This window comes from Tubulanus polymorphus, chromosome 7, assembly GCF_964204645.1.
Source record: "Tubulanus polymorphus chromosome 7, tnTubPoly1.2, whole genome shotgun sequence".
NCBI classification, from domain to species: domain Eukaryota; kingdom Metazoa; phylum Nemertea; class Palaeonemertea; order Tubulaniformes; family Tubulanidae; genus Tubulanus; species Tubulanus polymorphus.
Window position 1 is genome coordinate 4,310,400 of NC_134031.1, and position 24,336 is coordinate 4,334,735.

A 24,336-nucleotide genomic window follows, 5' to 3' on the forward strand; every position below is an offset into this window, starting at 1 on the left:
TCATTGTCATATCTTGCGTCATAGCTCAACTAGTGAAGACGTGACGATTAGTGTCTGCTTTGAGAACAAGCAAGCATTTTTGAAGAAAAGTGAACTCAGTCAGTTACAATCCAAAGTTTTCTGGCCCGTAGCCAGCCATAAAAGTGAAACTTTGTATAGGTCATGGTTTATGGTGTTCAGTAAACCTGTCTGCTGTTCAAAATTGCCCTGAAGTGACGCGTGCTTGGCTTATGAATTTTTGGTCACTCCTACAGTGAAACCTCGTATATAACCATTTTTCGGTTATTACAAGCCAAAGTTCATTTGAACGAAATTCCTCTGTTGCATCAACGCCCGTTGTTTGAATCAGATGTCCTGGGAGTGCCCCCCCCCATCAAATCACAGGAACGCAGAAATGTTTTGAATCAATGAGGATGGACGCTACTGGACCGGGTTTGTTCAACCTAAATAAATCTGGATACAAATGCAAGATACAGTAGAGATTCTTTTTCGCCTCCTTTTTGGTTTCAGAGAAATGGCTCCGCCCAAAATCATTAACCGCATCATTTGTGTGCGATATTCAGACTTACAAAACATCCCTCAATTGCTGACGAGATCATTGTTGGTTCACAAGCCACTTCATAAATCCAAGGCAGATATAACACAAATAGATAAATTTGACATTATAAAGATTTCCTTTTATTCTTATCACACTATATTTTTACAAATTATTTGACATTTCAAATTTCTCACCCGATTATTAGTTACATCACCGAAATGTACATTATGATTTCTCAGAGTTTTAAAATATAGAAACAATCTTTTTGCTGCTAGTGATTCAAGTTACCCGTGAACGTTACTCGTCCCACCTAAGCCAACAGTATTTTAGAAATGAAATGAATGCTTACTATGAATTCATTATCATTTGTACGCGTGTATCCAAACTTCAAAATTCAAATTGGTAATAAAGAGAACGTATAGCTCTAAATGTTTCGGAATAACTGGACAGACCATTCACCGACCGAGACAATCCGGTCCCCGAAATGGGAATCTAAATGCATCAAGTATTGTACCAATTAATTTCTTTCAAACTATGATAAAACCCGGTTCACGACCTCAGAAACCTGGTATAACTCGACCTCGTTTTTTGGCCGTGTCGATTTTCCGTTTCAGATTCTGATCTTTTCTCGCGCGGATGTTTTTCGTGCGTTTATCTTGTTTCTCTTTCATGCGTTTTTCCGTCGCCGACGTTCGCTCTTCCCATTTCTTTTTCCGCGTGTTCTTCATTTTCTCCTTGCGTTTCAACGCGCGTTTTAACATTTCCGGATCGTCTTTCACTTTCAAGCCTTCCGCCTTTTGCAACGCTTTCTCCCACTGATTTTTCTTTTCGAGTTTCTCCGCTTTTTCGGCCGCGTCGGAATTTTTCAAATCCTCAACGGTTTTTCGTTTCTTTTCGACTTTTTCTAACAACGTTTTGTAGTCTTTTCCCGATAGACTACTTTTCTTTTCTTTCTCGCCCGCATCTCTAAAATCGAACTTACTGAACACCATTTTCTGTTGGTTGTAAATCGGTTTGACAGCCGTTCCGTTTACAAGTTTTTTATTACCCCCGGGAGACCCTAAAACATCAGTCAAAGCGCTACCTTTCACTTTACTTTTTTGTTTCTCTATTTTACGCTTTATTTTATTTTTCAGTTTGCTTTGTTTTCGCTTAAGTCGCTTCATTTCAACGGTTTCACTGTTGGATTTTCTTTTACCTGAAAAGGAATCGAGACAAAACTAAATATCATCGAAGCGCCCCACATTGCATATATGCTAAACAGAACAACGAATCAGTACATACTTTTCAGTTCCTGTAGTCTTTCGTGTAACTTCTGTCTGGCCTCGTCTAACGATGTCGAAACTACAGCTCGAGGTAGGGCTGTAGATTTTTTATTCGTTTTATTCTTCTGTTTTTTATTCTTTAGTTTAGTGACTGTAAAGACAGCAGAAAAGAAACCTCATGAGCTATAATCGCTAGAAAAGAGTTGGGGGAATGGGGGAAACTAAAATGGATTTAGTGCATTCTATAAGGAGGACCTCCGCTGTCGACTGTGCCAAATACATTGGATTTTAAAGTGTATTTGTACATCGTATTTGTATGACAAACCTGTCGACACTATATGAGGTAGAGAACGGTTTTACCTCAACAGCTTAACTGCGCAGAGTGACCACTTTTATTTGATTTGCTAATCTCCAGACTATTCCCTGACATTTAAGTTGTTTTCCCTAACTTGATCTGCTAAGAATCCAATCAATTAATACAGTCAAATACGTAAAAAAATAGAAGGAAACTGTTTGATTTATGCACAATCAAACTATCTTAACAATATTCCCCCATTTTACCCTGATCTTTTAGCTTTTTTTTAAACCAAATTCTCTGTTTTGAAGAAAAGAAAATTTGATTTCCAGATAAGTGGCCACCCTGCTGCGGTAGTTTGGGGTTAAATTAGTTCATTTTAAAAATAATTCAACAATGTCGTCACTGAAACCGATTCCAGGAACGAGTTTCTCATTCGCAGCTTTAACATTCTGTTTTAATAACTTACAATTATCGCCATCATTATCCGGTTCATCGACTTCCATGTCTTCACCATTAGAGTCACTATCAACAGCGTTATTCACATCCGATACTAATTGCGAAATACAGGTTTTATTATTCGGGTCGTATTTCATTCGTTTCAGTTGCGATTTCGCCGAAGTCGGTTCCTTTTTCGCCTTCTTCGCATTTGGCATGGTTTCTGTAACGACATTCGTAACAAGATGTCACTTTTCTTGCATGTAAAATCAGGCTCCCGACACATTTAGTCGTTCCTGGATATAACGGGTTTTAAAGGAGAAAATTTCAATTTCGAGAAATTGTCCGCACCACCTTCATATCCCAATTGCTGAAGACTCCTCCAAAATTGGTCCTGTTTATCCGTTATCTACTGCACAACTTCAAACTAGACAAACATTCTTACAGGTAATAGCCTATTTCTCAAAATTGAAGGAGTTGAAAGGAGTTTGAGGCATTTTGCTCAAATTTAAGGAGTTTGAAGCACCTTTAAAAGCATTTTCAGTTTTAAACTGAAATTACTTTTAAAGGTGCTGACTTTAGAACAAGTGCTTTTAATGAATCAAGGAGCCATAGGGACCCAGTAAATAGTCTAAGGTGAATGCATTTGTTTGATGAGATATGATTATGATTGACATTAACAAGCAAATGTTTACACGAATATTGTCTATGACAGATATGAAGAAATTCATCAGCAAATCATATTTCATTGTTGTGATTTAGTTTTCTAAATCATACCATCCTTTAGCTTGGCTTTTTTCATTTTTTTCTCCTGAAACGCTGCTCGCGCGTCGCTTGAAAAATAATTTTCCGGCGGAATCATGTCGACCATCTTGGTGAAAAAATTGCTGTCGACTTTCATTGCCGATCGTTTATCACCGTTGCCAGCCATTTTCTGTATATGCGAGCACTGGCACCTGAAAATGGAATGAAAATGAAAATATCGCGCCAACCCTTGTGGCTGAGTTTTTACATTATTCAACTCATCCGTGCCAGCTACCTTCGTTGCGAGGCAATCAAACCCTGGCAAGTGAGGATGTTTTTCTCCTCGTCATTCTTCTTTTATATTTTTTCAGAATTTTTTTGCAGTAAAAATTGTTAAATTCTCGTTAAAATTTTTAAAATGGCCAAATCGAAATATACTAGTGATTGTTCGGATCTTTTTTCCTTGTTGGAAGGTCCACAAAATATTCTATTTATGAGAACGATTTTATCTGAATTGATAGATAAATTATCAATAAATCTACAAATTAACAAGTCAAATGATTACTAAAAGATTAGGCTAAAAAAATGATACCTTGTTTCTGCTGTGATGATAAAAATATGAATTAATTGGAAATATATTGGGGAAAATCTTTATTTATAACCAGGTGGAACGGTGGTCAAAATTGCCATCTTAAGTATTATTTTTAAACTACGATATTTGAATTGGCGAATCAAAATGAAGTATTGACATTTTTTAGTATGGGATCATTCATTGATTACGTACGCATAAAATTTGAATTTGTCAACCCCTCCTCCCCCTCTGTACGCAAAATCGGCCATTTTTTCATATATATTAAGCATTACAGTACGCAATTGCACTGACCCCCACTCCCCTAATGCGTACGCAATAAATGAATGACCCCTATCCCAATCAGATTCAGATGCCAAGTCAGCCACTTCTTTCCTCGCAGAGGCGGAGTTTATACAGACTACAAAATTAACACGTTGCCTTCAATTCGGTTCTTTTTTTGCGCAATTTCTCGTCGAATCTACGAACCTTTAAATAACTAAGACGATTTAATGGGTGTTTTGTCTTTATCATAAAACATTTCGGAGAGATGACCGCAAATAGAATTGCATTTTCAAAGAATTTAGTAGCTATATCGTTTCATCCATTCCATGCTTTCAAAACGTGCTAAATAGCGCAACAAACTTATGATTAATCAGTTGAAAACAAATTCCAATTAACTCTATTGAGAAAATTTAGCGTTCACTTTCGAGAGTGAATGGTTTGCAAAAAAGTATAGTTTATGTACCATTCCACGTTGTATACGGTGTTCATTTCGAAGAATTTTCTTCCATAACAAACATTTGCCCTTTCCAAGAATTTTAGTCCTTGTAGTACAGGCGCACTCGGCGTGGGATCCGAGCTGAATGATAATTAAAACTATGGTTAACGCCATTGCGTTAATTATTTGATGAGCTTACAAATTTCCAAGAAACTCTCTTAACAAGAGTTCAGTATTTACACTTTGACAGCATACGTGTTGATATTAACTATCAAATCAGGCATAGCTGGTCTAAGTTAGTTAACCTAATCGTTGGTGGTACGCTTTTTATAATCGGATGGGCTTATTCCAACGTGGTATGTGGTTTGTGAAAATATCCGATCGTGAAACTAAACCACAGACTGGTTACTGACTAAGCTGGTCTGTCAGTTCCTTAGTCAGTAACCTGTCTGTGGTTTAGTTTCACGATCGGATATTTTCACAAACCACATACCGTACCACGTTGGTATAAGCCCATCCAATTATAAAAAGCTAACCACCAACGATTAGGTAACTATCAGTTCCTGAACCTGAAACCAGACACTTGATCCATGACACAAAGAATATCTAAAACTGAACAAAGAGAATGGAAACAATTAACTACTAGTTTTTTTGGGCTATTTTATGATTTTTTTATTATTATGCACACGATATGTATACAAATTGTGTACATACACACACAACTTTCGGTGTCATTTACATAATATATTTATATAATAAAGCAAATATACAGTCAGTTTACAACCGAAGACAACAAAACCATTGTATAATAATTATAGTACAACGAGAACAAAGAGCAGTGTTGTGTGAACCCTCACCATCTTTAGTTCTAAAGTACAGACACATTTATAGGCATTGAACGTACTCTTTTTAAAGCCAAGCCAATCGGAGCGCGGTAACTAATGTTGCGCTTATTACGAAGATGATATATCTATTACCGAACATTATTTATAATAACGCGGGTGCATCCAATTTTGCAGTTCTGAAATGAGCTGATTTGAACGTCGTAATTTTTACAACAAGCCTAGAAAAAACGAAAGATTTGGCAAGTTAACAGCCCTACTGTTAGACAGCAGTGACTTCAATTACACAATTAACAACTTTCAGTATACAGTACACCTCGCCTTACTAATGGACTTTTCAGTAAATTTATCAAAACTGAAAGCATTTTAATTTTCTGATGTATTTGCCTATCCTTTAATTCAGACTTTGTTTCATACCAATTCTGCCCGTTCCAGTTTGTCCGAGTTAGCAGGCTAGGTTAACTGTACTCGACTCCATTCGCTACCTTTTAAAAAATAACCACTTAATGAACATGTACCGGTATATGACATCCTGTGAAAAACAGTATATATTTAAGCCCTAACCCATTTCATGTCGCTCGGATACAACTCGTGAGTGAAATGCCACAACTCCTTTCAGGAGTATTCTTATTTTCAAAACGTCTATTTTTCTCTTATCAAACTACACAATTCAACAAGCAATAACGAATTTCAATGAGCACCATACTTCCTAACAATTTAAATGTTAAGGAAAAAGATCAATATTAAATTCATCTGTCTATGTTTACCGGTAAGTTAAAAAGTACGCCCGACTTTTTAACGAAAACTAGCATATGAGACATAGTCCTGTTTTTTTAATAATAAAATGTATATACCATTCAATAACTATAAACGTTTATAATATTGATGCCGATGTTTACGATGTCTCAGATTTAGTCTTTCCCGGGCATCCAAACGGCTACATAAGTAACATTTTTATCACATAATACAAATCAACGAAATCCAAATATACAAAACGTTGCATAAGTTTAAGCAGCCTATGTATCAAAACTGAAATTTGGCAAATAAAATAGATATCAAATCTTGTCCTCTTTCAGTGCTTTTTTGATAGTAGACAAAAACACTCATTATGTTTACAATAAATTATGTACCCTGGTAGGTATGTACTTATTGATAGCAGGCCGTAAAATCGAAACTTTATTTCTGGCAAACCTACGTGAAAAGGTTTGTGATACCTGAACTATTTTGGTGGTTTCAGTTACTAAAAATAGAATTATTAAATGAAGAACATAATCTCATATATACCTACTGGTATTCATTCCTCAAGACTGTGATACGATATCTGTTTCTGTAACAAACGTAAGACAGCGGCGGATCTAGGGTCTGATTCAAGGAGGGTTGCCCCTACAATTGGGCACATCATGAAGGGCAGCCCGAAGGAAAGCTCATTGTGAAATATTTAAAACTTATTTTTGGAAATACAGAGAACAAGCTTATGAATCTAAATGTTTTGAGGTATCGGTTTGATATTTTCAATTTTCCGTAGAATTTCAGCGCGCCCCCTGCACCCTCCCCTTGGATCTGCCCCTGTCGGAGACAAGCCTTACTTATAATCATTAATTGGTCATTAATACATTGGCACCATGATAAGTTATAAAAATAACTACAAACTACAAATTACGAGCTAACAAAGCAAAATAAAATCCATTCTTTCATACACGAAGACACTGTGAAAATGACGATGAATTCACGAAATATATCTTCAACAAAAACATCAATCGACGGGCAAATACTGTTAACAGTTGCAGGTGAAGAAAAGCAGTTCGATTGAATGCATTTCTCGTTCAAAAATACGAACTTCTACCAGTGGTATCGATGATAATTTCAGGACGACTCTACTCTAGAGTAATTTCATTCAAAGATCGCGATAATTCTGATAATAATCAATAATAGCGCAAATAAGGCTAAATTTCTAACAATTAAATCACTTGATAACTACTTAACAGTAACCGGAATGGATGGATTTTGAATCCTCTTTTTTTTTTCTTTCTTTTTAATACCATGAATATGAATAACAGTTCAATAATTTGAATAATGATTGGCACTATGATGAAAATGTACATATATTTTATGTAAAAAAGCGTTTAAGAAAATATGCGTAATTTTTTTTCTTCACTTCTCCAACGAGTGAACAACGTTTTGAGCTATACAAAATGAAATGAAAATTTCAAAACAAGCTAACTAGTAAATGCTAGACTAGTGAGTACTTACAGTACTTCCGATACACACACGCTAAACTAGTACCAGATTTACACATATCATGATGAATTCGATCCAACGCGTTCAATCCTCTGAACAACCGAAATTTAAAGAGAGCTATATCCTCTGATCGTGAAGTAAATATGAGTAACCAAATACTAAATACTAATGGATTTAATCCATCAATTCGTAAAAAGAAAAATTGATTGCGGATCGGGAAAAGGAGTTATTGTATATCCATTTAACCGTATTCACTTTTCAGTTGAAGCCCTCCACCCTCATTTAGTTAGAATAACAACAATATTTTAAGACAATGTCGATGACACAACGAAAAAGATTAATTACATTAATTACGATAAAAAAATTTCTTTTTAGCGGGGGTGGCAAAACTGATTTGTCTGTGTATCCACATAGTCCTGTTACAACAAACCCCCATATACAGTGAATGCATCAACCAAGATTTGAGTCTAACAATTAAATCGTCATTTCATAGCAAAAGCTTTCACAGACAAATGCATCATTGTAAAATCAATTTCAACAAGGCCACCAATTTTTCAAGGATATATTTCCAGATCAGTTATCACACGAAAAATGAGACAGATTTTTGTAGTTCAACACTTAATACATCAACACTTAATCCCAAGGTTTATTTTGACTCCTAGGGGCAAATTTTAGCACAGTAGTACGATCGCATTGTGTCGCGATTAAAACACCAAAACAAATCCAACCAAAATAACACTTCCGGTCGAGGCCGACGCGTAAATGATATTCGATTAAAAATAATAGTTTCATAAACCTTGATATCACTTTTTTCGATAAACGCAAAGATACATAGCGAATTGATCTAACTCAAAACCAGCATCATGCGTCCATCGATTCGTTTATATCGTCATCTTCATCGCTTTCGAGTAACATCGCCGTGCGTTTTACCGGCTCGGATTTCCTGCGCTGAAAAATAAAAACGAAGAAATCAGGGGAGATGATAGGAGTACGAATTCATAAATGAAGAAATCCCACACTTCGAATTTGAAATTATACGATCAAATTTATTATTACGAAACCACAACGTTTCGGCTGTTGACTAACAGCCATCATCAGGTGAAATTATCTACAGTTTACACGGATTATAGTGTTTATTCGACAACTAGTATGAATTCATGTTGTTTCACGCAAGAGAATGAAGAAATTCACAATTTCATGGCCATATTCTGGATAATTCACAATTCACGCGTAAATTCTATGAAAATAACAGTAACTCAGTACAAGTGAATTTAATTATTACTACATATACAATCTTTTCCAAAAAACTTATTTGCCTGATTCTCAACTCGGTATGCAGTCAATTTTCAAAGCTACCCAGTAGGGCATTGTTGGTTAAGAAAAATTCAAGAAGATTGGTTTTTTTTGTTAAGACTCATTTCCTGATGATTTAGTTTTGAAATCGGGGAGTTATCTATGGTTGTACAATCAAAGTATTGATTTGAAACCCGTTGTAGGCAATTTACTGTCAGGTCCGGTGCAACGATGAATTTGGATTCATATCAAGACCGTATGGTGATCCTGCAGCCCAAATTTTAATTTATTTAAGTTTTACTTACCCGACTTTTCTTTTGATGATTTGTTGTATTATCCGAAGCGGGTTTGGCATTTCGTTTGATCAGCTCGTTGAAACTGGACGCAACATTCACCTGGCCTAATTCCATCGGCGTATGAACAATACTATCATCTTCGTCATCCTCATCGACATCCTCTGATGAACAATCGGACTCATAACGCTGTCCATTATCACCTGCGATAAATTGTATGATAGTTTTCAGTGAAAAAATGCGAGACCGCAAATCTCTAAAAAGCACTTAAACTTAGTTATGTTTTCAGGAACAGACCCAAAGTGAATGATGCATTTACAGGGTGGCCACTTTTCTTTGACTTGTTTTTCCCCCGACTATTCCCTGATATGCACGTTGATTTCCCTAACACAGTCAACTACGTAGGAAAAAGACAAAAACTGTTTGATTTTATTTGCGATATAACTATATCGACAAATTTCCCCGACTTTTCCCTGATTTTAGATTTTTTCAAAAAATAGAATGCCACAACTATTCCCTGACATATTCAAAGAAAGAAAATTCCCAGTGTTTTCCCAGGTTTCCAGCTAAGTGGCCACCCTGATTTAGCTTTAGCCTGCTCGGACGGACTAAGTTCCCAAACGGACAAAAAATCTTACCCTGATGAGACGAAACGTGACGTTTAAGTTCTCGAGTACGAGAAAACCTAGCATTACATATGACGCAACTGTAAGGCTTCGGTTGCGTGTGTATCGTCAAGTGACGTTGCAGATTCTCGGCGTGCGCGAACGTCTGCTTGCAGTAACAACACGAGTACGGCTGATCTCCTTAAGAAACGAATACACCAATAAATCATCAGATGAACCTTCAATTACGGCAACTCTACACAACAAATCCACCCATTTTAGATAACTCAACTAGTAGACTATGGATAGTATCAACCATTGATGAAAGGTCTATCGATTTCTCCTTCACTATACATTTATTAACCTTCTACTAGCGAGAGAAATTAGCTGAACGATGAACCGACCGATGCTAATACAGGGTCGTACCTATTATTTCAATTTTGGGGAGGGGGAGGGGGGCAGAGAAACCCGAAGAAGGGCTCTTCTATTGGATATTACCATAATGTTTGCAAAACGGGCACTTTTCCAAAATTTCTATTAGGTCCTGCAATATTTTTGGATATATTTTCATTTGAAACCAAGCTGAATAATTACGATGAACATCAAGGTATCTCAACCTGTCTTTGGAAATGCCTTAGACGGGTAATCGAGGCTGTAAGTCTCCCGCCTACAGATGTAAACAAGCAGATGGATATTTGCTCGAAGCAGACGGACATTTCTCCATCTTTATGATTCGACATCATGCCTCAGAAAAAGGAGGATTATCCTATACATGTACGGGTTCCCTACAGATCAGTCATTTCCGGATATAAGGATCTTTCAAGGAGTTTTGAGCGAGAAAATTTAAAATTTCAAGGAAGCGCCTGCATCACTTTCATATCCCAATCACTGTTAACTCTTCCTTAATCAGTACTGTTTAAATCAGAAAACTATCAATTTGGGAATTCTATAAGCAAATTCTTATCCTATAGACTACCTAAGCTCAGTTTCTAATTTGAAAACTGCCTAATTGGGTAAAAACAAATTCAGGCCACGACTGAAAAGATTTAGGTGTAGTCTACTGTACAACTACTAACTAGACAAAAATTTCTTATTGCCTAATTTCTCAAAATTGGAGGGGATTTAAAGGAGTTTTGAGCATTTTTCTCATATCAAAAGAGTTTCAAGCACCTTTAAAAGCATTTTAGAAAGAGTTTCTAAGCAATCACTGACGTACGTACCTGTATGCGAGACGGTCATGTGACTATTCAACGCTTCGTCGTTCTGAAATTTCAACAAACAAATCGAACATTCGTGTCGCCTCTCGTCGTCCGAATGAATTCGCAGGTGGCGCCTCAGCTGTTCGTGTTCGGGGAAACTCGCCGCGCAATATCCGCACACGTACGGCGAATGCTCGGTGTGCGGAGACATGTGCGCGCACATGTGCTTCTCGCAGTTGTGGCGAAGACGGAATTTCATCGGACAAAACTTACAGCGGAATGGTTTCTCGTTCGAGTGAACGTTCAGTTTTCGTTTCGACGAGCGATACCTAGCGAGGCACTCGTCGCAATGACGCGGAGTCGTCGCGTCGCACGACGGTAAATCGACGCGGCGCGAGTATTGACTGTTGATAAATGCTACGCCGCAGTCGTCGCATTTTCGCAGACAGGAATCGGCGATCGAATCGGAATGTGAACTTTCCGGCCGGTATAACGACGATTCGAACGCGGCCCGCCGATCGATCGGGTCGACTTTAGCTTTCAACGCGCGCAGAATACTGGAATGTGTCGGCAACAACGCGTCGCTCGGATGTATAACGCCATCTATACCCGACGTAGAGAAACCGACCGAACGATTACCGGGCGCTCGGCGATGTTGTCCGGATTCGTCGCCCGAATAGAAATGTTTCGTGATCAAATTGTGCAGATCGCTCTGACTGAACGGCATGAAGTTCGGCGTCATCGCGAAATTCGGCTTTGGAATATCGGACAGCAGTGGCGACGCTTGAGACGACAACGTCAAAGCCGCGTTTGTAGTCGAATCGGTGGACGTATTATCGGCGAACGAATCGCAGTCCAGATGCCGACGTTTAGTGTTATTATCCGAGAGATTGGTATCGGCCGATTCGACGGAACCCGCCGAATTCAAATGCGACTCCAACAACCGGCGTTTACGAATGTGAAATTTATGTCGCGTACATTTACCGTCGACGCCGTCTTTGAGGGCCGTCGATTTCAACTTTTCATCGGTCGAAGAGCTAGTTTTACACGAACTACTAGATTCCGGGCTGTCGGGCTCGATTTTCAATTCGCGTTCGATGATTTTGTTCATTTTATCGGTGATCATAAACAACGTCCATTCGTGTCCCTTCGAACTGTCATTCGAACTATTTTCAGATGAACCTACATCTGCAATGGAGAAATACAATGTCACCTGTTCATTATTCAAACGATATCGTATATATATATATATATATATATATATATATATATATGTATATATATATATATATATATGTATATATATATATATATATATATATATATATATATATATATATATATATATATATATATATATATATATATATATATATATATATATTTATATATATATTGACGAACTCAGGTGCACTAAACTTCCAATCACATCTTCAAATCATGGAAATTTTGAAACAGCAAATTTTTTTTCCAATGGCAGATTTAGGGAGATTTGCAAAGAAAATTTAAAGGACAAAAACAAATCGAATTGGGTTATGGTGAAGGCCAGAAAAGCCCCTTTTCCTGGATCCGCACTTGTTTTCAATACCCGTCCAGGGTGGCCACTTTCCGCCCATTTTACAAATTTACAATTAAAAATGTTTGAAATATTACAATTCATTCATTTTTCATTGAATCACGTACTGATAAAGAAACATGTGGTCAATAATTCAAATTCCCTGCTTTTTGCAGGTGTTTGGTAAAAATTAGTCGAATTCCCTGCGTTTTTCTTTTTTTTTCAGATTTCCTAAGTTCGCCGGGTCAATGGCCACCCTGCTGTCTAGAAAAGATCCATCCGTCCTCGAAATTCTTGAAGGAAAAAAGCAGTAATCCAAGAGATACTTACCGCAGTCATTGACGGGCCGATGTTCGGACCGATACTTCTCGAGGACGCTGTGTATACGTTGGTGACTCGACAATTCCGACTGATTAGAAAACGCCAAATCGCACTCGGCGCACGCGTGCAAGCGTTTGTGCGTGCGTTCGTGTCGCGAAAGTTGCTCCTTGACGGCGAACTTCAGTTTGCAAACGTCGCACTGGTGAGGTCGATTGCGCGCGTGGTGCAACAGATGCTTCTGAAGACTGTTGTGATGCGCGAACTTCATCGTGCACTCGTCACATGAGAACAGTTTATCCATCGACGACGGCGTTTCTCTCACCGGCGCGTAGACGCGCGATTCGTTTTTTTCGACCGGCGATTCGCGGCTTTTATCGACATTTTCGCCGGTGAAATCGACGGCGTCCTTGTTGTCCGACGCGGCGCGCGTCGTTTCAAGGAATTTCCGCAGCTTCAGGGGTTCGTGGCCGGCGTGTCGGTCTTTCAGATGTTGTCGCAACAGCGCCGTCGTCGGAAATCGCGACGGACAATAGGCGCACGAGAACTTTTCGACATCTTTCAGATCGAGCTTCGTTCGACGACGATTCGCGTAGGTCGTCTGCTGCGCCGGTGTCGACGACGGAGACGGCGAATTCGGTTGTTCTTTAACTTTCACTTTCGAGGAGAAGTCGAGGGGAAGAGACGCGATGGTGTCATCGGCATCAGAGTGAAGAGAGTGAACTTTGTACATGTGGTGCACCAGTAAATGATCACTGTGGAATATCATTGTACACAGACGACATGGAAACATAGTCACACCACCCGAACCTGTAAATATCGCGAATAGAGCCTGTAACTACATGCCTGTAAATAACATCAACATTCATTTGTAAAGTCGCTATCATTTTGGCTTGCTTTTTATTGAATTACAGTTGTCCGTTGATTCTGCTTAAAGATAAGATTATTCTTCGGTAAAATTCTAAAAGTCAGCAAATAATAAAGATTTCGAGCCAAATTGATAGCATACAAGGTCGGATGTGATTCATATTTAATACCCATGAAATTGAACATATAAGAAAAAATCAACTGTAAAAAATTTTCTGAAGGAAAAAAAAGGGAATTAGTCAAAACGACTACCGGTACATTCAATACTTACTTCCTGATGTGGTAAAGGCAAATCTATTCGGTAGTGTGAAACCGTTAAAGAATAGGGGCGAACCCTGAAGAGGAACTGAGGGTTCACCGTACTGATACATGCGTGACATTTCTACACCCTGCTGCACGTACAAGTGTGAACAGCATGTGAGCAACGTACGTATTTATACACAAACGCAGACGACTCTGATTGGTCTGTTAATCGCCGAAATTGAGGACTTCGCGAGCGGTTGTTAACCCGTTAGCACTCAGGAATTTCACTCCTCAGAAAATTGAAGGGAAAATCCAAGTTCATCACGATACCGAATAGAACATTTGCTGTTTATTTGCATTACAAGTTTGTGTTATTTTGTAGTAAATAGCCAAGGCTTTCAAATGATGTAAGATTTGATGCAGTGGGCCACCAAAATCATATCCTTTTGGCTCCCTGAAATTCATCCAAAATTACTTGGATTTGAAGTGAGCGCTCAGTTCTGTCATGTCCATACTCAAAATTGTAATAGGAGGACGTTGATTACTCTTCGGCATTTCGAGGACTTAGGTGTCTAGTTTATCATAAGCTATTGAGTTCGAAACCCACTATAACCGTTTTTGTGCAGCATACAAAAAAAGTGCCGGGCGGATTCGGGCAGCTTGAGGAGTAATAGGCAGGGCGGATACGGGCGGCTTGAGTGCTAATGAGTTAAGCTCTCACACTTACCCTGAACAGTAAGCAGCTCTTTCTCGATGCTTTCGTCGATGCACTGAAGGAAAGTTTTCGCCGCCGCATCTTGAGACGAACCATCGATGAGCAGTTTCTTCGGTTTCGATTTTCTTTTCTAGAAACGAAAAAAAAAAAAAAACGATTTTCATAAAATCGCCAATATTCGACGCCCGCCGAAACGTCATGTACCCGCGTATAATGGAATAAGATGAAATAAGACGAAAGTTTCGGACAGGTTCCATATTGTCGCCGCGAATTTACTTCAATTTCGTCAAAAACATAGTATAGTAAGAAAAGAATTGTCATTAGGCTGCATTTGCTACAGTTCCAATGCCACTATCAAATCACATAATATGTACACATTTCTGAGAAGTTGAAATCATCATCCTTACATCAAGACGTTCATCATCGTATCTCTCTTAATTAAACTGAGTAAACTGAGATTCTGAGCAGGTAAAACAGAGTTCATTCGCTTACAACAGCATTATATTACACGTCATCATGGAATTGAACTGTCCGTCAACATGTCTGCGTGATAAATTGATAATTCATTTTATTCGATATACCTACAACACCTCCGCCATTTTTTTAAAATTTTATCACTTAACCGATTCATTGTAGGCCCGATCATACTACATAGTTTGTTTCAGTAATAGGTAACTAGAGAGTAAGAGAGCTAACTTGAAAGTTTATTGATGCCTTGAAAATTGTCGGCTAAGAAAAAATTTATTTTGGATTTGAATACTAATTGGCAAATTAGACCGCCAACCAGTCGAGCTGCAATATTGATGACATAGGTAGGGTACACAATTCGTTATAAAACCGTGAAAATTGAAAATCAAAATCATGAAATATATTCAATAACAAAATGAAAGCCAAAATTCGCAGTTTTAATTGCTATTTTGAAATGCCAATATTGACGACGTATTGCACATTGACTCATGCAGAACCCTTTAATAAACAACTCATATCCAGTACTAATCAATATATACATTATTATTATGCATGTAGTTAATATGGTGTCAAAAAATGTATACACGGAAGATGCATCTTAAAGCTAAGGGGGCAAATTGAAGACGCCTTAAATGGTGAATATCGATGTTCACCGCGACATAGATTTCGAGGAATCTGAAAAGAAAATCTGTTTCCTAGTACTGACAATTCGTGCCGAAACGAGGTCTGTGTATTAAGCTGCAGGCTGCTCATCTGTCAATCGATACCGATGAACTCAACCTTGGATCAATATTAGCCCGATTTATTTGGAAGCGTCTGTTTTTCCTGGTATTTTCAATGGCCGGGTCACCCAGAGGCTGAATGCCGGCAAGGTTGCTTAGTAACTGGGACAACTGAATTTCATCACTCACACTAAATAGGCATTGGTATAAACACTATATGTATATGCAGCGTATGATAAAAGAAGCAACAGTAGCTGATCTAACAAAAATGTCAGTACAGTGAAAGGCAATCAAATGTTTTAGTTTAAAAAGGGTCACGACAAAAAGGCTGGAAACCAATGTACGATTGATATTGATTGGTCGATTTGATGATTATCAAAGTACATAATACATAAACTCATACGGTAACTGATTATACGCATTATACATGACAATCATCAGGACCTCGGAAATCATAATATGATTGTCAAGCCGAGGCCCTGGAATAATAAAATCACAAATACATATGAAAAAAGAAAAATCTAAGAATGACGGAACATGTTTAGAGTTCAGATAGTGAGAAGGGCATAAAATTTGGACCGAATCGCAGTCTGAAATGATGGTCTTGTGATTGACTAATAAGAGGTATCGGAAAAGAGATGATTCGAGTAGAATAGAAAAGCTCCCGCATAAATATTAGAAGAAATCATTATGAATTAGAAATGGTCCCTAAAACACTTTACACGGGTATAAGCATCTTGATAATTTCGACACATTTCTGGTAGTTCGCCCATGATTTTAAACGTGTGGATCGACAGTAGTTCGATGAGTACCGGTATTAATTTTTGAGATTGAATTCAAAACTTTTAAGGGATGAACAATAAGCGTGACAAGGAAGTAAGTACCAGTAGCTGATCTACAAAAAAACATCAGTGTAATGAAACTCAAATTTATCAGTTTTATAAGGTCATGACTAAAAGACAATTGCTTGCGCTCAAAACCAATTTTTTCTAGATAAACAAACAGCGCTGATAACACATGGATCGAGTTCAGCTCAACGGTTCACTGTTCTAAGATACATAGAACTCTAACCTCGTTCAACTAAAAAAAAAATCATCATAAAACCGATTACTATTGAGCTACGTGACAATCGAATCCTAGACGAACAATTAAGATAATTGTTCATAGATCAAATCTAAGTGTAAGCTAGACACAAGCTAGAAATAGAGCTTAAAAAAATTTCATCAAATCTCGCCTTTAAAATCCGACATCGAGAAAATTACGGTTCATAAACAACTCATAATGACAGTATAAAACGAGCAAAGGTCAAATAGCCATATTAATCAACGTTTGTCAACTACGTGTTAAACTATGCTTACCGAATCTAATAAGTATTCAACTTAGTATCCGTTAGCTTACTGCTTAAAAAAAGTGACAAATTCTTTTCTTCTCCGTGGTGGTTGTTGTGTGCGTGTATGCGATTAACTTCCAGAGATGCAGAGAGAGAGAGAGAGAGAGAGAGAGACTACACCAGTAGTCTATGACCTCCAAGTATCTCTTCTATTGCGTCTATATATTGATTTTCCTACCCACGCTCTATGCGAACTCATTTACCAACAAACGCGCTCACCACCAACTCGCCAACCAACCAACTAACCAACCAACCGTGCACGCGAAACATTTTTAGAAATAATTCCTCGAATCGCATTTATTAATTCCCGATCAACCTTCAAGCTTTTAAGAACACAACTTTGACAATATATACATATTCACTATATAGACTAGTTTCCAGGCATAAATACAATATAGATTTTTTCCACACGCGCAAGAGACACGAGAAGGCTCGAGAATGAGTACACGCTGTATATGCGACTAACTGTGCAATAAAAGCAGAAAAATGAGGCCTGCGCGACCTTCACCTCTACCGATCGACGTTTATTTATAATTCTGGTGCACTCGACTCACAAACCACGCTCTTTCTCTCTCTCTCTCTTTTCTATCAGATGTTTAGTATAAAATATTAAGTCAAGGTGACCCGGTTTTATAGGTTACGGGACTATACCAAAACAACCTGATTTACAGTAACCGTGTCGCCAGGTTTACCGGGGCAAACCTTTTAATGGTACTAGAAATAAAACTGTGTCATCAATAATCATATATATTCAATACCTGATGATATACAGACGCGATAAAGGTCAAGGCTGTCATGTGTCTCAAAATGAATTGAAATACAGACCCCGAGATCCAGATATCAGTTCACGTAGATCGATGATTCAATGGTGAAACTGGACCCAGTACTGCAGTAATGAGTTAAAATAGTTTATTTCAACTCTAGTAAAATGTAACTAGGGGTCCAGGGACACCATGGAAAGTGGTTTCAAATGCTCAACAATCTAACAATTTCAATATTAACCCCCTGGTGACCATATACAAAAACCAATGATCTTGAAACTCACCACAATCATAGAATATGTCAGCAGCTATGATTTTTTCAATTGATTGTGATAACAAAATATGCCTCGTCACCAATTTAATATGGAAATACTAAGTTATTCTACTATTCAACGCCCCCTAATAACCATATGCAAAACCCAATGACCTTGAAACTCACCACAATCATAGAACATATCATGAACTACAACTTTGCAATTGATCATGGTAACAAAATATGCTTAGGTACCAATCTAATAAGGAAATACTAAGTTATTCTACTATTCAACACCCCTGGTGACCACATAGAATCACAATTTACTTAAAACTCACCAGAATCATAGAGGATGTCATGAGCTACAACTTTGCAATTGATTGTGGTAACAAACTATGCATAGGTACGAATATAATATAGAAATACTAAGTTATTGTATTATTCAATGCCCCTGGTGGCCATATACAAAAACCAATGACCTTGAAACTCACCAAAATCATAGAACAGGTTATGGGCAACAACTTTCTTATTGATTATGGTTACAAATTATGTTTAGGTATCAATATAATATGGAAAAACTTTTTCCCACCTACGAATGAGCACTGATGACACCAAGATTGCTGCCAATTGCGCCACAATTGGCTGATCAAAAATGCTGGTCTCAGGTATAAAATATCGCTTTTCAAAGAATACCCATCACAAATTGCAATGAGAAATGGCAAACAAGTAGGAAGCTACAGGACTCAGAATTCGGGCCAAATTTGACATTTTTGGACACTAAAAAGGTCATAGGACGACCATCTTGAGTCCGATCGACCCAATTTTTCTTATGCTGATGGGCCCTTGGGGGATTCAAATATATACGAAAGATCAAGGTAATTGATCGAAGAGTCTTCAAAATTTCCCTCAAAAATGTGTAAAAAGTGCTGATTTTGGCGAACAACAATGGCTGCCAGTCGGCCATCTTTATTCTGACAGGGCCAGTTTTTGGGCTGAAGATGTGTCTAGGGTAGATACATAGGCCTATGTAACCAAATATCAAGACATTATATTGAAGCGTCTTCAAAACTTCCCAAAATAACTGGATTCCGTCTACGGCCGGACGAACAGACGGACGAAAAGTGAACGCAATAGCCCGCTGTGACCATGCCATGGACCGATCTATATGGAATAAAAGCCACTTGCCCGGGGGCAAGCATCTGAAATTTCACTTGCCCCTTCAAAAATCTACTTGCCGTACATATGCTGTCTGACTGGTGGCACAATCATCCGTTGTATCAATTGGGAAAAAAGCTTTGAGATATAAATACGCACTAGCCCGGCAGACAAGTGAAAATGACTAACCAACTTGCCCGAAATGAGAATATACTTGTCCCGGGCAATCGCAGAAGCGCTTTGATCACACCCTGCATGCCCCACTTAGTGGAATGCCTGACAATCTGGAAATTTCAATATTCAACATACCTTGATGAACAAATACAGTTTGAGGTTTAACTCCCTAGAATCATAGAACATCTGTCATGACCACCAGCAATTTGGTTATTGATTGTGAAAAGGCCTATAGGTACCACTGTATAATGGAAATACTGAGTCTTATATTCTGTTATTCAACGCCCCCTGGTGAAGAAACCAATGACCTCGAAACTCAGTCACCACAATATATAAAACATGTCATGAGCTGCAACTTTGAAATTGATTGCCACTATTAAATATCCATTCAGTACCAATATGAATGGACAAATTAAATATGATCCAATATTCAGCACCCCTGGTGGCGAGAACAAAAAATCCCAATTCCATGTGAAGAGGAATCCTATGACAGCACTGACAATTATCAAATATCAAGTATGAAGACTAATAGTATGAAGACTAAAGTTAATACTGATGAGACTATTAGATGGCTGCCAATTGTGTAACAATTGACTGATCGAAAAACCTGCGTGATAACCAAAGTATACCCACCATGAATTTCAAATAAAAAATAGCATTCCATTATGAAACTGGTCTTGGAAATCAGGCCAAAAATAACCTTCTCGAGATGGCCATCTCGAATCTGACCCAATTTTCTTATGCTGATTGGCCCTAAGGGGGATACATACATACATCAGTATATATTATCAAAGATGAAGATGATTTATTACAATATCTTCAAACTCTCCCTCGAGAACTTTAACAAGAGCTCCGAGGGGCAACATAGCCAGCCTGTAGTATTCGCTTTATCATTAAGTGATGCAATTTGGGTTGAAACTGAGCAATTTGATTTACACAGTACAATCATAACACAAACAGCCGGTTGACAGGAACAAATATTCAAGATCAATTTATTCTTTTCCTTCATTTCGATGATTTGTATGATTTACGTGGAATAAAATTGAATTGAATTGGATGAGATGTTTTTTACTGAATAGAATTTTGATGAAAAACAAGACCGCAGCCATCTAGATTCTGATTAGGCCAATCAAGACAATGTATTGTATCTTCGAAATTAACAAAATGGATCCAGTCTATGGACGGATGACGGACAAAAAATGAACGCAATAGGCCACTAATGGGCTAAAAATCTGAAGAATAATCTGGAACCTAGAAATGAATTCTGCTATCAGTGTTAACGATTGTATCCTTAACGACAGTACGCACTGCTCAGTTGTGGCAACAGCTTTGTTGTCAGCGCTATGATACGCTTCTTCTAGGTACTTGATACAATCCAAAGAAACCTCCGAAATCAAATTCTACCTATTTCACTGAGCTAATAGATAATGCACCATCCGTACAAGGCTAAGATTCAATCGAAATTACAATACCATATACGGGTATGGTTCTTGTCTGATATTGTTTCATATACATCAATGCATCTACTAGATGTAAGCATCGAAATCCTTTAAAATACCCATACTGAGAATGTAGGTGAAATGGTATCAGGACAATTGCCCCCTGGACAACTGCCCCCCCCAAATTAAATCTGTTTAATCTTAAAGTATCACAGATATTTATTTCTAATTAATCAGACGAAGCGAACCAATTCTAGCTAATTAGCACTGATTTAAAGTGTTCGATTGGCACTAAAACTAATTCCAATAAATTAGCCAAAGTTAACTAATGCACTAATAAGTGGACTAATTAAGTTTCCTTTAATTTTTTGGTAAGTGAATTATAATAACACAAGGACTGATTTAAAGTTTTTTATCTGCACACAACATCAGTAATTCTATATATTATAAATCTATATTCATAAACAAATGAATTTCTAAGTAAAGTATTTAGGTGGTGTTAATCCAAATCAAAAAGTATTTTATTCGGGGGAGGCAATTGTCCGGGGGCAATCTTCCTAGAATCAGATGAGATAACTAACATAACAAGTGGTACAACGGGTGGGCCTGTATCTGACATCCTGTTAATACAGGATTGATTCATTGAGAGACAACTTTGATCTAGATATTGAGGATAATATACTCTACCTTATCTTTCTTCGAATATCTCGCTTTGGATTTTTTGTCAAACTCCGATTCTGAAACGTCCGAAAAAAATCCATAAGTTGAGCCGGGTAATAGCGTTTTACAGTGAAGGAATCGTAATAATCTGTGGGTTATTGTAAGGTTAAGTACCACTCATCCGTGACGACTGAAGGAACTGCAAAAACTGTAAAATCTATTCATTTTCTCAACATATAAATTAGATAATAATCTGAAAATATTTTTTAGATTTTGCAGTCACCTCATTCCAGCAGTTAACTTGATCAACAGTTCACCGACATTTTTCGATGACAGAAATCAACTAGACCTACCTTTAACTTCGGCTACAGATAACTCGTCGACCTTCCCTCCATTGCCTAAATCATATCCATCATCTTTACTGAGTTTTATCGACGTACAATCGTTCGTATTTCTAGAATCGTTTTTCGATCTCGATTCTTCGTTTTCGTCGACAGTTTCCGCCGAAGTTGCTTGGCGATCGCCGATTTCCGTCGAGGCGACGTGTTCCGCAGTGTTTCCGTATTTCGCAACGCCATCTTCGACATCCGACGACTGATTTTCAGACGCGACGTATACATTTTTCTGGTTGTCGTCAGCAGCAGTAAGATCATCGACCGACTTCATCACAACGACGAAGTCGGCTTTAAGTTCGTAATTCTATGTCAAACCGGAATCGTAGTCCTTTGATGCGAATGCGTGCAATGGCGCCATGCTTCGTGAATGTAGTTCATTATCTGGGATTGCGCGAAGCTTACCAGTGAATCATCAACTTTAAAATCACAGATATTTCACACCGATTCGACGACGATAAATATTCGACATTATTCGTATCCTCGATGACGACGGACTCCGGGCAATGGAGGGAGGTGTTTATCGTAACAGGATTACAGCGGTTACAACCTTCTACAAATAGAAAATCATTCGACATCATTTCATTTGTACTCTTAATAACAGATTGATTTCCATGATCCGACAGCATACAGCAGATGGTAGGCTGCTGCCAGCCTAGTACCCTGCATGTATTGTAGTCATAGATATGGTTCTGAGGCCTACATGAAATCAAATTTATTCAAAATTCCCAAGTTTCTCTTAAGTATTTTAATGGGTAATTTTTCGATTTTCCAAAATGGATACGAGGCCTTCATTAAAATGAAAAATATCATCATGATACAGGGACGTCAACATAGCAAGAGTGACTGGTTGGTATTCAAGACAAATTGCTGAAAAACACACCCTTAACAATTCTGTGTGAAGTGTAAAATAAATTTTCAAAATACTTCCACGATCACAGGAAAATTTATCAACTATTTCCAAACTAGGGAATATCATTTCAAGTTTTATCCAATTCCCCAGTATTGTGGCAACCATGCATAGGCACCACTAAGTACGCTAGGCAGGCATGGATTCAGACGGTAGTACCGTAGGGATCAATCCCAAAAGTAGATAAGGGCACACTTTAACAGGAGGAGGCTGAGGATTTTCCACAAAGTCACACCATTCATCAGAATTTCATCTTTATTGCCCGGAAAATACATTGCAATGCTGTAAAGTTTCTAGAAAACGCTTCACATCAGGACTTCATTTGCGCAATGCTTGGAAATTCCACCAAAAAGCAGTTTATTTTCTAAATTTTCTGGATTCCCCTCATTTTTCATGGATTATGCCCTTCTTTATCTCAAAAATTGTCCTTGGATCCACCCATGCTAGGCCAATATAATAACTAGTACGCCGTGGCTACGGTTACAGGAGTCCGTAAACGGAGTGCGATAGCTGCGGTTACGGGAGTTGGTTAGCGCATGCGCAATACACTAGAATTCTGACTTGCAATATTGGGATTCAAAACCAAAGCAAAAATTTCTAGCAATAGTCCAGTGCTTTACCAACTGAGCCACAGCACACAACTGGGAGTCTCGATCGAAAGTTAATCTATATACAGCCTCACCTTACCCTAACCCTATTCCTTCACGCATGCGCGTACGTAGATATAATAGTGCAGACTCCCGGAAACAACGTAGAGAGTTTGTAACTAATAACCTTGCGCATTTTACTATTTTACTTCCGGGCCTAAATTCACACTATAATCAGTCGTTAAAATGTGATAATTAATGTTTGCTCTACTAGCCTGCTGGTGGTAAGTGATTTGACCCCGGTATCTAAGGTACAATTTTGTTATGTAGCACTGAGGATATGGGGTCAAAAACTATATTCCGTTTAACCCCAATCCCGCCTGGCACTGACCCAGGGGTTTGTCACGATAGAAACCATAGATTCAATACACTACAGTAGGCTACCCGAGGTACTACCTATGAGAAGAAATAAATGGTACCTAAGATGCTGTACGAATCTTAAACATCCCCAACAGCTATCGTGACAAGCCCCTGTTGGCTGTGGTTAATTGTTGTTTGCGGTGGTCCCCGAACCGGACTAGGTGATGCTCGATGATGGTTCGCGAACTCCTGCCTGTCACTGTCACTGTCAGTCAGTGTCGTGTGTTAAGTAGGTAATAAAGGAGGTTGGTAAAAATAGGCCTGCGCT

At 38.2% G+C, this 24,336-nt stretch overlaps 2 protein-coding genes across 3 annotated transcripts; both read right to left on the reverse strand.

The window, feature by feature from the left end:
• Positions 1-655: 655 nt before the first annotated feature.
• LOC141908342 (uncharacterized) lies at positions 656-4,475 on the reverse strand. The gene is made up of 5 exons (XM_074798352.1): positions 4,338-4,475; positions 3,314-3,492; positions 2,568-2,759; positions 1,823-1,954; positions 656-1,736 (listed from the first exon to the last, which is right to left on the reverse strand). Exons 2-5 carry the CDS (start codon positions 3,465-3,467, stop codon positions 1,096-1,098), a joined length of 1,119 nt encoding a protein of 372 aa, XP_074654453.1. The 5' UTR covers positions 3,468-3,492; positions 4,338-4,475; the 3' UTR covers positions 656-1,095.
• Positions 4,476-5,227: 752 nt separating this feature from the next.
• LOC141908680 (uncharacterized) lies at positions 5,228-22,531 on the reverse strand. Of its 2 annotated transcripts, XM_074798820.1 has the most exons (8): positions 22,113-22,531; positions 21,787-21,836; positions 14,750-14,867; positions 12,925-13,722; positions 11,061-12,227; positions 9,874-10,041; positions 9,248-9,438; positions 5,228-8,597 (listed from the first exon to the last, which is right to left on the reverse strand). In XM_074798820.1, the coding sequence occupies exons 1-8, from the start codon at positions 22,423-22,425 to the stop codon at positions 8,511-8,513; spliced, it is 2,892 nt and encodes a 963-aa protein (XP_074654921.1). In that variant the 5' UTR covers positions 22,426-22,531; the 3' UTR covers positions 5,228-8,510. The 2 variants fall into 2 exon arrangements, with proteins under 2 accessions (XP_074654921.1, XP_074654922.1); XM_074798821.1 differs by lacking the exons at positions 21,787-21,836; positions 22,113-22,531 and adding an exon at positions 17,286-17,767.
• Positions 22,532-24,336: the final 1,805 nt, after the last annotated feature.

Coding starts and splice junctions, on each gene's coding strand:
- LOC141908342 (XM_074798352.1), bottom strand. CDS start 3,467: ATGGCTGGCAACGGTGATAAACGATCGGCAATGAAAGTCGACAGCAAT. Junction 1,955..2,567: donor GGATAATGATGGCGATAATT/GTAAGTTATTAA, acceptor CTGTCTTTACAG/TCACTAAACTAAAGAATAAA. Junction 1,737..1,822: donor AAGACTACAGGAACTGAAAA/GTATGTACTGAT, acceptor ATTCCTTTTCAG/GTAAAAGAAAATCCAACAGT.
- LOC141908680 (XM_074798820.1), bottom strand. CDS start 22,425: ATGAAGTCGGTCGATGATCTTACTGCTGCTGACGACAACCAGAAAAAT. Junction 21,837..22,112: donor ATCTGTAGCCGAAGTTAAAG/GTAGGTCTAGTT, acceptor CGGACGTTTCAG/AATCGGAGTTTGACAAAAAA. Junction 9,439..9,873: donor TCACGTTTCGTCTCATCAGG/GTAAGATTTTTT, acceptor AATTTATCGCAG/GTGATAATGGACAGCGTTAT.